The sequence below is a fragment of the Lygodium microphyllum genome, chromosome 16 (genome assembly GCF_053477565.2).
Source record: "Lygodium microphyllum isolate KBCC chromosome 16, Lygodium_microphyllum_v1.1.10, whole genome shotgun sequence".
Taxonomy (NCBI): domain Eukaryota; kingdom Viridiplantae; phylum Streptophyta; class Polypodiopsida; order Schizaeales; family Lygodiaceae; genus Lygodium; species Lygodium microphyllum.
Window position 1 is genome coordinate 105,237,990 of NC_141150.1, and position 12,741 is coordinate 105,250,730.

At 38.8% G+C, this 12,741-nt stretch overlaps 1 protein-coding gene across 3 annotated transcripts; it reads left to right on the forward strand.

The window, feature by feature from the left end:
* The first annotated feature begins 1,505 nt into the window (after positions 1-1,505).
* Positions 1,506-12,073, forward strand: LOC148023192 (uncharacterized). 3 transcript variants are annotated; one of them, XM_087696173.1, is made up of 3 exons: positions 1,506-1,583; positions 8,447-8,930; positions 9,027-12,073. In XM_087696173.1, exons 1-3 carry the CDS (start codon positions 1,569-1,571, stop codon positions 11,243-11,245), a joined length of 2,718 nt encoding a protein of 905 aa, XP_087552299.1. In that variant the 5' UTR covers positions 1,506-1,568; the 3' UTR covers positions 11,246-12,073. The 3 variants fall into 3 exon arrangements, with proteins under 3 accessions (XP_087552299.1, XP_087552300.1, XP_087552301.1); XM_087696174.1 differs by having other exon boundaries at positions 8,447-8,855; XM_087696175.1 differs by having other exon boundaries at positions 1,510-1,583; positions 8,442-8,930.
* The last annotated feature ends 668 nt before the right edge of the window (positions 12,074-12,741 follow it).

Genomic DNA, 12,741 nt, shown 5'->3' on the forward strand with positions numbered 1-12,741 from the left:
CCACAATGAGACTTTCTAGAAAAAGATACTTTAGGTTTCTTCTTACTTCTCTAAATGATAGCTTCATTACCAAGGCCAAACATTGCTATTCTACAATTTTAATATATGGCCAATCATAGTTCATCTTCACCTTCTAGTTCTAAAATGAATTAAATAACAATGTAAAAATGCAAAGTATGCTTCATTAATACAAATGAGTAGTTAATTTTCTACATATGATTATAACATCTAATTCATTATGATTGTACAACTAAGGGTCATTGTAGATAAATATGTATGAATGCAAATCAAATCAATTTCCAATGCCATATATGCACTAAAATTTCCAAGCCAATTCAAAAATCAATAAATTGAGAATACATATATGTTGGCCACTTCTTGACCAAGTTCAATATTTATTATTTTTATCAACTGTTCTCCCCACCTAATTAGGTCATTTTGAAATAGTTGAAGAAGGAAGAATTCTGTAGATAAGTCATGTTTAATAGCTTCTTTATGCTATCCATTTTTTATGCCTCAAATTTTCATGTGCCTTCATGTTTTGTAAGCCGATGTCCTTATTTTATCCTTAATTGTGTTCCAAGCATATTGCATCATGCATTTCTTCTTTATGCTTCATATATTTTGCTTTGCATGTTTTTATTGCTAGCTTTATGCTATGCTTCTTTATGATGCAAGTATGTTGCTATTTGTTTTATTCTAGTTTGGAATTGTCTAAGAGTAGCAATCATTTCATTCAATATGAAATAGGTCATAAATCTTCTTTCCCCCAAGTATACTCCTTTACTTTATCCTATTTGATATCCAAGCTTTGGCATGTCTTTACTCTTTCTATATTGTCCTTCTTGTATATGTCGTGTTCCAAGTCTATTGCAATATGGTGTGTTCCATGCATTTTTCTCTTCACATTCTTCTCAAAGTCACTTTATGATATTCTTCTTTATGCTATAGGTATTTTGCTGTCTGCTTTCTATTTGCTTGTTATTTGCATATACATTCCATTATGTTATGCATCTCTATGTTGCAAACTTGTATCTTGATTTATTTACAACTATTTTGTTTGAAGCATGTTAGCTTATGTTGATATTTTGCCAATGTTATGCATGTTTATGTTTCTAAATGTGACTACATGTGTTGGTGCTTTTTCAGTACTCCAAAGTATGTTGCTTCAAAAGTTCCAAATGCAAGAACCTAACGCTAATTTATCCAATCACTATGGAAGTTTTCTTGTTGCAAGATTTTTAGAAAGTGATCGGTTCTCTTGTAAATTAAAGTACCATCATTAACATCTACCTAAACAGTGCTAACAAAATTTTTATAATGAGTATTGAAGGTAATGTACCTAGTTACACAGTAAACAAGTTTTAAAATGTAAGAAGGATATCAAAGCTTAAACCTTACTTAAAAGGTGAAAAGTATAGAAGCTAAAACTTTTTTGAAGTAACATTTTGCCCTCATAACACTATAAAAGAAGACGAGACATGATGTTGGAGGCACAATGAAGGAGAACATATTTGCTTCTTGCTTGAAAGGCTAGAAGGAAAAGTAGAGTGAAAGTTCATAGAAATATGCAATCATCAAAGGTAAGAATTAGGAAATGATAGTTATTGAGCTCTCAATCTAAGCAATTTAGTTCTAAACAATTGATTAGTAATCTTATTGACTTGTAATATTCATTAAATCCACATGTTCACATCTAGATCCAAGCCTTATGCTGCTTTAAGTCATTGACACTTTTCTTCTCATTTCACCAATTCAAGATACATTGTGGATTCTCCTTGCATTAGTCTTTATCAAATCATTCCTATGGCTTGAGTCCATGTGATGTTATTTTGAGATAATGGATTCTACATTCTGACATACATGTCCTAAGATACTTGTAATCTAGGCCATTTTGATGATATAGTTTGGAATCCTCATTCATTAGCCTTCATGATTCTTCTTTATGCTCTGAAGTTCATGTTGGAATGCCATTCTTACTCAATGTTGTAACATTGGAATCATTTTCTTTGTGCAAGGTTTTTTTGTTAAGATCCTCTATCTATTGTGTTCTCATTGTGAGCATATTTAGATTGTTTGTGATAAGACTTTCAACATTTTTCCTATTATAGAAAATAACTCACTTACCATAGATCAATTATCCCAAGGAAGGAAATCATGACTAACTATATAGGATGAGAGGATTAAATATTTTTTGAAGCTCTTAAATGGATATAGATCAATCCCAAGGATGGGAATCATGACTAACTATATAGGATGATAGGATAATAGGATTAAATATTTTTGTAAGCACTTAAAAGCATGTATTTATGTACTATATAATATTATAAAATTAATCTTCACATTGAGGTGTTTTCTTGCTTTGAGAGAGAGAGAGAGAGAGATTTCACCTCTCAACACTCCCAAAAAAGATGTGATGTTGACCCCTCTTTTCTGCCACAAAGAAAAGCCAAGGAGACACCTTTAAACTTGCTTGATTTCCCCTTTACAAGAACCTTATTCATTGAAACATGTTATAAGAACAACCTTAACCTTTAAGAAGGAGTAGATGTCTAGACTCTAACCACTCTTCTCTTCCAAGAAGCCAATGGGTCAAGATGTTTCTCCAAAAATAACATTTTCTCATGATCCATCCTTAACATTATTCTCATGATCAATCCCTAACATTATTTATTCAAATCAACCTATTTGTAAGTTTCACTAGCCAATTTCCTTTGCGATTTTTCCAATATAATAAGGATACTTAAAGCTTAAAGCAAAGCAAGCTGGGTAATCCTTGTTGCTTGTCCAACATCCAGAAAATCAAAACTCCCTCTTTAGTTTTAATACCAAACTATCTAGCTACCACATTACATGGCTTGAAGACAAAAGGACCCTCATCCCTAAGGTCCAGCTAAGGTCAAAACATGTTATAATGCCTTTCCTAGTCTAGCAAGCTAGAAACATTGTAGGGTTCTCTAGTAGCAGGTCTCTACCAACTTGGAAAGCACAAGCCAAAACCGAAACTATTAGTGTAAGAGTGCTTTCTTTCTACATAGCATCCATAGTCACTCCCCTCTATTTATGCACTAAACCTTGTGCCATAGTGGAAGAAAGAATCTTCACCTTACTTAGTAGAATAGATAGCTTGCCCCACCAATCCAAAGACCGTTCTAGTGCCAACTATTATTAAAAAAACATAATTTCTACCCATGCTTCACCCTCCAATAGCCTTCTTAAGCAATTTAAATACAAAATCCTCACTTTGTTGCATATTAGTTCCAATCCTGAACTGCCATCTTCTTCATGCATTATTACTTAACTCCACACAATAACTTGCCATTCTTTGATAGAACCAAAGGACCACATCAACTTGCATATATCAATGAGATATCAACTACTCAACATTGTGCAAATAATATTGGGAGAAGGGAAACATAACCCCAATGTATATAATGTAGGAGGATAATATAAATTTTCCCAACACTAGTGTACCTAACCACTTGTAGAAAAAATGGACCACTTTTGTAATTTAACCATTGTCTTTTGATACAATCAATCAAAACATTGCTTTATGGCCACAACAATCCCAAGTGGATATCTAGGATGAAAAACACTTGGCTCATTTGAATCAAATAAAGCCATATTTCAAAACCCATTTGATCATATCCTTCCTAATTATCAAGGCTACGAGTTTAATCTTACGTTTGCTCACAATGGAACCAAAGATAATATAGACAAAATATAGCATCATCATAGTATGTAGGGAGTATCCATGAACATTTTTATCTACTAGCAGCCAATTAGAACTATTGTTATCAAAGGATTGGCAAGGAAAATATTGACATTAGGGATTCTTATTGTGTTCATTTAAGGACTAACTCTTATTGATTTATCAAACTTCCTTGTAATGGTATCAATAACTAAGGCAAATAGAAGTGGGGTAATGAAATAGCCTTGCCAAATAGAGTGCCTCAAGGTGAAGCCCTTAGAAATTAGACCACTATTAACCACCTTGCCGGAGGCATTGCTATACAAAGCCTTAATCAACTTCGAAAGACGATCATGAAACTAACTCTTTTTAACACTTCCAAGATGAAGACCTAGCTTACCCTATCATATGCTTCATCTTAATCCAAATTAAACAAGATCTCCTTTTGACCTTCCTCCATCACAAGATTGATCAAGTTCAAATCTGCATATGAGATCTTGCCAAAAGGGAAGCCAAACTACCGCTGGTGCACCACTCTTAGTAGTAATAACTTGATCCTTTATGCCAATGCATACTTTAACCATTATGATGCATCTATAGTTGTTTGAAAGCCTCCATTCCTAAACTTTACGAATCAATTTATGGGAATCTCATTGATTTGAAGGTCTATTTTCCCTATCACCTTGTTGTGATTGAGCAAATCACAAAGACCTCCAATATACTTCCTTTGGATCGATACCCTGCAACAAGAAATCTTAGGAAAGCAATCCAAACTAGGAGATTTTTCTTTCTTAATGGATTTTATATGAAGAGGATCTCCTCGTGAAAAAAAAATCAAGCTAGGCCCAACTAAGGTGGAACATAATCAAGTTGCACATGTAGGAATTCATTGACTTTGCACTATGTGATAGGATCCAAATTTGACTCAACAATTCCAATTGTAGAGAGATGATTCCAAAATATGTGAGTAGTATTCTAGTCCTTAGGATAAACCAAGCTATCTTTAGCTTGAAGTGATTACACAATCCTTTTATTGTTTTCCATTTAAGTACTTTTAAAAAAGACTATTTAGAGCATCAAATAAAGTTCCATACTTGGCTTTCACTTGGACTTTTGTATATTCAATTCAATATTTCTATTACCTCACCATTAGGGCAACATTATCATCTATTATGAGCTTTAGGTCTACCATAGGAGCAATCCACATTTTGGGTCCACTACATTTCCAATAGTATCTATCCACATTCCTTTAACCTCATTCTTTAGCCTCATTCACAAAACTTCATTCTTGCAAAAAGGAGATGTTGAATTTAAATAAAGGGGGACATTGAATAATTTACAACTACATATAATTTTGATAGCAATAACAATTGGAACATGATCCAAAGGTCACATATTAGAAAGTACATGAAATCTACCATCATATTTCATCCACCAACCCTCAATAGAAGCATAGATCCTCTCAAGTTGTGTTTCCCTCTAGAATGCATCAACCTGGTGATTCTACCATATAAACAATACATTATTCCCCATTCATAAAGCTGCATATTTCAATAGATGACATTTGGGCAAGGACTCCCATGCCTTCATATCACTCTAAATCACACAAGATGGCATGTGTAGCTTATCATCAACCCCTACAATCATATTCTAATCACCAAAAAAGATAGTTTAGTCTTATGTTTGCTCATAATGGAACCAAGTACAATAGAGAAGTCAAAATAGAGCATCAAGACAATATCTAGGAAGTATCTGCAAAAACTTTATCCACTAGTAGCCAATTAGAATTATTGCTATAAGAGAATTGAGAGGGGAGATATTGACCATTAGGGATTCTCATTGTGAGCAAAGAACTAACTCTTGTTGATTTATCAAACTTCCTTGGAAAAGCATCAATAACTAAGGTAAATAGAAGTGAAGCAATCAAGCAACATTGCCAAATAGAGTTCTAAGGTGAAACCCTAAAAAATTAAACCATTATTAGCCACCCTCTAACCACCTTAGCCAAGGCATTGGAAAACAAAGTCTTAATAAACTTAGAAAAACCTTCATGAAAGCTAGCTCTTACCAACACTTCCAAGATGAAGACCTAGCTTGTCCTATCATATGCTTCATCTTAACCCATATTAAGGAAGATTTCCTTTAGCAAAACAATCCAAACTAGGACATTTCCCTTCTTCATGGATTTTGATATGAGGAGGATCTCATCCAAGAACAATCGAGCCACAAAAAGGCCCAATTAAGTGCAATAGAATCAAATTGCACATGTAGGAATCCATCTACTTTGCACTACCAACTACCATTCCTACTCAACTCAACAATTCCAATTGTAGAAAGGCGATTCCAAAATATGTGAGAAATATTAGGATAAACCAATGCATCTCCAACTTGAAGTGACGTTATGCAATCCTTTTGTTGTTTTGCCTTCAAGTCCTTGAAGAAAAAACGAGCATAAGATAAAGCATTATACTTGGCCTTAACTTGGACTTTGCATATTCAATTTGATATTTCTCTTGGCCTGCCACCAAAGAAAACTTATGATCTATTATAAGCTTAAAGTTTACCATGAGCAATACATCTTAGCACTCCACATTTTTGGTTCACTACATTTCTACTAGTATCTATCCACACTTTTCTAGCCTCATTCACAAAACTTCCTTCTTGCAAAAAAAAAAAAACTATTGAATTTAAATAAATAGGGACCATTGAAGGATTTACAACTACATATAATTTGGGTAGCAATAAGAATTGGAACATGATCCAAAGATAACATATTAGAATGTACATGAAATCTACCATCATATTGCATCCACTAACCCTTAGCATAGATCCTCTCAAGATGTGGTGCCCTTTAGCATGCATCAACATGGTGATTCTAACATATAAACGGTACACTATTCCCCTTTAGTGAAGCTACATCTATTAGTTGATGATGTGAGAACAAGGACTCCCATGCCTACACATCACTATGAATCACAAAAGATGGCATGTGTGACTTGTCATTAACCCCTATAATCATATTCCAATCACCAAGAAAGATAGTTGAGGGATTTATACTTCTCTTTCTAGAGTCTAGTAGCATCTAGCTCTCTTCACACTCTCTCCATTTAATAGAATAAATATTGTAGAAACATGTCCCTCACCAACCCAAAAGTTAAATGGCCTCAACAATTATTGAACAGCAATAACACTTGTGCTAAGATCTTCTTGCTACATCATAAAAATAATCATAGCTACCAAAATAAAAGGTTTCAGTTCCATAACTTCAATTCCTCTATTGTCATTACATCAAGCCTATGTTTCACCAATGTTTCTAACACCTTTTACCTCTCAAGCACACACATTTCTTTGACATTCAGTGATATAAATATTAGCTTCTAAGTCACTGACTTATCATCAAATGTTGGATAAGGGTGAAAATAATCCCTTAAATTGTCTTTGCATAGCACACCGAATACATTCTTCTTGATCGAAGGTTATAGACCAACTTCTTAAGGGAAACATTCTATTTTCCCTTTTATGAGAATTGGGCAATGATTGCTTTTCCTTTTTGTGATATTTTTTTATTCTCCTTTTAGCATCCATTTTGCATATCTTTGGAGCCTCTAGTTCCTTTGTCTTCTCGTTCTATACGTGTTGTTTAGCAATAGACTCTTTAGGACTAGACTTCCTCACCTTAGCTTCATGCGGTTGTATTTAAGGTACTTGGAGCCTTAGAATCCACCACAAACTCTGAGGACTTAGACACTTCCATTGATCCCCCTTTTCCTAGCTATTTCTCCACATGTTTCTCATTGTCCTACTTCTCTAGCTTAGTAAGACCTTCTTTCTTATTATATTTACCGAACCTTTGCATATAATCAAAAGTGAAATGCCTTAAAGTCTTCTAAATATAGCATGCATTAGGGAAGGGGGCAAACTTGAACTTTGCATAAATCTCAATTTGATTGGTACCAAAAAGCTCTAAAACCTATAGGAAGGAATGTATTCTAGAGTATATGCCCTTTTGTTAGACCACATAGCTCCATTGGTGGCTTTTGGGACATATTAAACCTTTCCCAAGTCTTCTTCAATGCTTGCAACTTCACCTTCTAACAAGTCAAGAAGAATGATCCAATGGGACACTCATTGATGACCCACATTATCAGGAGAGAAACTAGCCAACTAAGGAAGCATATTACACAAAACCATCCATAAAACCCACGGTGCTTGAGAGAAAATCTCTATCGATGGAGGATGCCAACAATCCAAAGAAAAGGCCTTTTCCTATTGGAGCTCTGAGAATATTCTTACCATTATCTAAAGTGGCGCGCGCGGTCATTGAAGGAATGTAGATCATAGCACAAGGCCTTTTCCATTTCCATCATATCACAAGCAACGATGCCAAATGCCATGCATACATAGTTTCATGCCAAGCTTGAGTTTCACTTGCCTCATCCAAAATGCACCAATATGATAGTTTATCTTACACTATCTTAATTTTTTGTTTTTGTATGAGTGACATATAAAGAAAAGTTCTAAAGTTGGTTCTTATTGTCCATGTAAATGATATATCTATACCTTGAGTTTGGAGTATCCGAACCTTAGGTGGTTCTAACCTTAGGATGGGTTTGAGGTCTAATGGATGCATTTGACTTGACTAGAAATGAGAAAGGAAGGCTCCTTTCTAGTAAATAATAATCAAAAGATAGTGGTTAATGGAATAACTAATTGACATTGGTGATTTACTAATAATACTATTGTAATTAAGTGAAGCTTGAGAAGGAAGAAGAGAGATGGTGCAGACTGCTAGAAAAATTGTACCGTCGATACCCATGGTGGCTTAGGGAAGTGGATCACTATGTACATGAGGTGGTGCCAATGTCAAATTGGCGTGTGTTGGCAATGGAAGAGGTCACACATCAGCTGTCCGGGATTGAGGAGGAAGACATTGAGGACGATGAAGACATGGTGATTTCGGATAGAGGCAGTGTGGTGCAAGAGGCGGTGCGCTTGGGATTGTTCGAGCCAACAGCTTGTGCGGCAGCCAGAACTGGTGACTTGAACCTCCTTGACTCCTTGATTGATCATCAAGGGATCATGTGGGAGCGCCAGTCAACATTTTATCTCTACACATGGGAGCGACGTCGTCAACATCCTTGGTTGTTGGCTGCCTACCAGTGTGGTAGGGAAGGTCATCTTTCTCTTGTTCAAAGATGTCTTCCCCTTGTTCAAATGTGTCCACCGTATTTCGACGAGAGTAAGTTACCTATTATGCGCGCACACACAGACACACACAAGATCTTCTTAATAGTTTTGATTTTGCAACTTTGTGATGTTTGTCAACCTGCAACAGATGATTTTCATGATCCCGATGTACCTTTTCTTTACCATGATGCCCAACTTGCTTATAAAGTTTGGAGGTCTCTCATGGCGAGTTCCACCCCGTTTGAGCATGAGGAAAATCTTCATGACATTGTTAAAAGAACAGGGTTAACCATGGCTCACCTAGCAGCAGCCAATGGAGATGAAAGTTCTATGAAGAGTCTCCTTATGGGTCATCGGGTTGAAGCAGGTCGTTTCGGCCTAACTCCTTTGCATTTGGCAGCATGCAATGGGCATGAAGGTATAGCAAGGTTGTTATTGGAACAAGAACCAAAAGCACAGGTGAATGCAAGGGAGAAGGCATGCAATGGGCATGAAGGTATATCAAGGTTGTTATTGGAACAAGAACCTAAAGTACAGATGAATGCAAGAGAGAAGTTTCTGGGACGATCGCCACTACATTTTGCTACAGAACACGGCCACCTTCCGATCGTGGCACTATTGATATCATGTGTCAATGTGGACGTGGATGGGGCGGACGACCAAGGGGTAACACCCTTGCACTTAGCAGCTTCGGGAGGGCACACACAAATTGTGCAACTCCTCCTGTCAACCAAGAGGTGCAACATCAACCAGAGAGCCGCCCGCACCTATAGGCACTACAGTAATCCATCTGTTTTTGTGCCCAATGAAGCTCTTACTCTTCTTCTTCTCAAGCATGCACCCGTTCCAGCTTTGTCTCTTGAAGGGTTCACAGCCTTGCATTTTGCTGCTGCAAATGGCCATGTGGATGTTGTCAAAGTCATCCTCGAACAGCAGACATCAGTATCAAGCAATGATATGAGTGCTCAGGTCATTGCAGATATGACCATAGGGGATTGGGCAGAATTAGCTAAGGGTGTACGACCAATTGGTGACAGCAAAGAGGAGCATATGCACCCATTGTCTATGCTCTTCAAAAGGGCTAGAGAGGAGCAACAATTTGATAAAAGCATGCATAGACTCTGTAGATCTCTGTGGGATGAAGAGTATGAGTTGTCATTGGCCTTAGCGCAAGGACTGCCGGTAGTGCAGGCGGACAATAGCGATTACATGCAGGAGCAACTTTGGGAGCTAATGATGCTGATAGTTATGAAAGGCAGTCACCTGCAGTGGACCGTGTTCGAAAGGGAGAAGCTGGCGCTGGCGCTGGTGAGGAGGAAGGCACCCTGGGAGAAGTCCAAATTGCAGCACCTCTTTACGGAGGCCTTGATGGCTAGAATGGCGACACTGGCGATGGAGTTGTTGAAGGAGGATTACCACTGTGATCTGGTAGGAGAGGCGGAAGCGGTGGGGGGTAACACATTGCTGGCATATGCATCGGGGGTCGCTCCGTGGGTGAGGAAGGACATGCCGGAGGTGCCGACAGCGATGGAGTCACGAGAAGACGTAAGGAAGCAGCTTTACGAGGACAGGCAAGTATACGTGGACTACGCCAACACGCTGTTGGTGGGAGCGGCGCTGATTGCAGGCTTGGCGTTCCAGGGCTGGCTACAGCCGCCACGTGGCTTCGACGCGGAGTCCAACAAGCTAGTCACAGAGCCGAGGGGGGCCATGCAGACGTTTGTGGGGAGCACGATCCTGGGGTTCGGCACAGCCATGGGCACGGTCCTAGCAGGCGCCAACGGGGCCATGCCCCTGCGCAGCGGCCAGCTGGCAGCGGCCAAGGACAATGCCCACAAGGCCGTGGTGGTGGCAAGCATATTGCTGGCCCTCTCTGTGGCCTGCGTCTCCACCTCCTTCTTTGCCGCCGCCATCGCCGTCTTACCCAACCCCCGCGGCATGCCCGCCATCCTCACTCTCTCTCTCTCTGCCCTGCTGCTCTTCATCTCCTGCTACTGGTTCCTCCAGCATGTCCAGAGCCTCACCGCCACTCGAATCCTACCAAGGCTGCTCTCCCCACGAGTGCGATTGGTGCTCTCAGTGGGCCTCTCTGCGCCTCTCGGAATCCTCTGTTATATTCTCTTTATTGTTTGTTATCCCATCCTGCTCATGGCTTATCGTGCCTGTCATTATTGTTTTACTAGGCCATGTATTCCAAACACCCTCCGAAGGATTCGGCATACCCTCGGAAATATTCCGTTCGTCCTCCGGCACATTCGATTCGATGTCCTCCGCCGCATCGAGCATGCGGAGGCTGATTTTTTTGCACCCTGCATGGGCCGACTGCCTGACTATGTAAAACACGACCTTGGCGCTGCCGCTAAATGAGCCCTGCCACAGTCACTGGACGAGGTGCCTTGCTGGCTGGGCAAGCAGGCGCATGAGTAGGCGATCCAAGCTTGTTCTTCTAACATAGAAATAAGGCCAGATTCATATCCGTCCGGATGGTTTTGCTCTACAGTCCGTCTAGCTGAGCTGTCGCTGTCCGCCTTGACCCCTTAGCCCAACTGCATAAAAGGTTAACATATTCACTAAAATGAAAAATGAACGCGCTTCAGTCTGATTCTCTAAACCTTGTGGACGCCGTCTTTTCGTATTGGGTCTAACCATTTCCAATCAAATAAGCAGATACCTTCTGAGTCACAGAACCACCATCCAAGAGTGAGTTCTCCATCACCTTAAGTGTTGCCCTGGGTCACCATGGCTGACTTTTAGGCCCTAAAAATATTTTAGTTGTAGAGAGCTAAAGCTCAAAACACACCAAAGACCATCTGGAGACATCACCTATCAAACAAGAACTCCAAATACCATCATTTTTAGTGGGATTTTCATTAGCTCTAGTCAGTCTAAGCGGTCAACTTTATAGTAGTCAGCCCCATTGTCGGATTAAAATTCATGTTTTTAGTGGGAGGATTCCCCATGCCTCTACCACTAGACTGATTGAATATTCTTACTTTAGAGCTTGTGTCTATAATTCTCTTCTCAATGAGTCATCTAGAGCCTCCATGGGAAGAACAAACATAATGTTCCAAACCTTCCCAAAATGTATTGATACCAAGGCCTCCTGGAGAAGGGTTTTTTTCTGGATATTGTTTCAGCTTCTCCAAAGGGTTTGGACACAACAATGCTCGAAGGCAAAGGCACACTGAAGTTAAAGCTGCGAAGTTTAGAATAGTGGTGAGGAATGCTACAAGGTTTTCAGGGCATTTAAACCACATCTAGGATAGAGCTTGATCCATCCAGCCTATTCAAGAAGCCCATTCACCATCACTTCCATTGACCCCTGATATATCACCTCCAATCCGTCATGTCCATTAACTCACTAATTTTGGAAGATGATAATCTATCATCTCCATGACACCATTTCCATTGATTTGAGAGTTGAACCATCACCTTCAATGATTTAGAAGGTGACAATCACATGCCCTCCATTACCTCCATTGATCTAGAAGGTGATCCAACTCTATTGACCTCTATTGAACCATCATCGCCTAACCATATTATATATGCATCAAAACATTTTTTATACTCTCTTTTGCCCTCTACCCCTTCTATATCAATATTATCCTATGAAAACTTAGTCTACTCCATTTCCTCTCCTCCTCTAATGGAATCACTTAGGGATATAATGAATTGTAAGATAAAAGTGGATTTGCATATTCATGTAGATAAAGAGTATGATATTGCAAAGTCTCATTATAGCAAGTGTGGGCTAGATGCAACAACTACTTCCCAATATCGTTTAGAGGAAAAGAAAAATATTGATATTTGGGTGGATGGTTCCTTGTATCCTAATGATCTTAACACTAGGTTAAATCAACCTT

What these genes read in the sequence shown, in the direction of transcription:
- LOC148023192 (XM_087696173.1), top strand. An exon ending in TCCACCGTATTTCGACGAGA is followed by an intron (nt 8,931 to 9,026) that starts GTAAGTTACCTA and finishes AACCTGCAACAG; the next exon opens with ATGATTTTCATGATCCCGAT.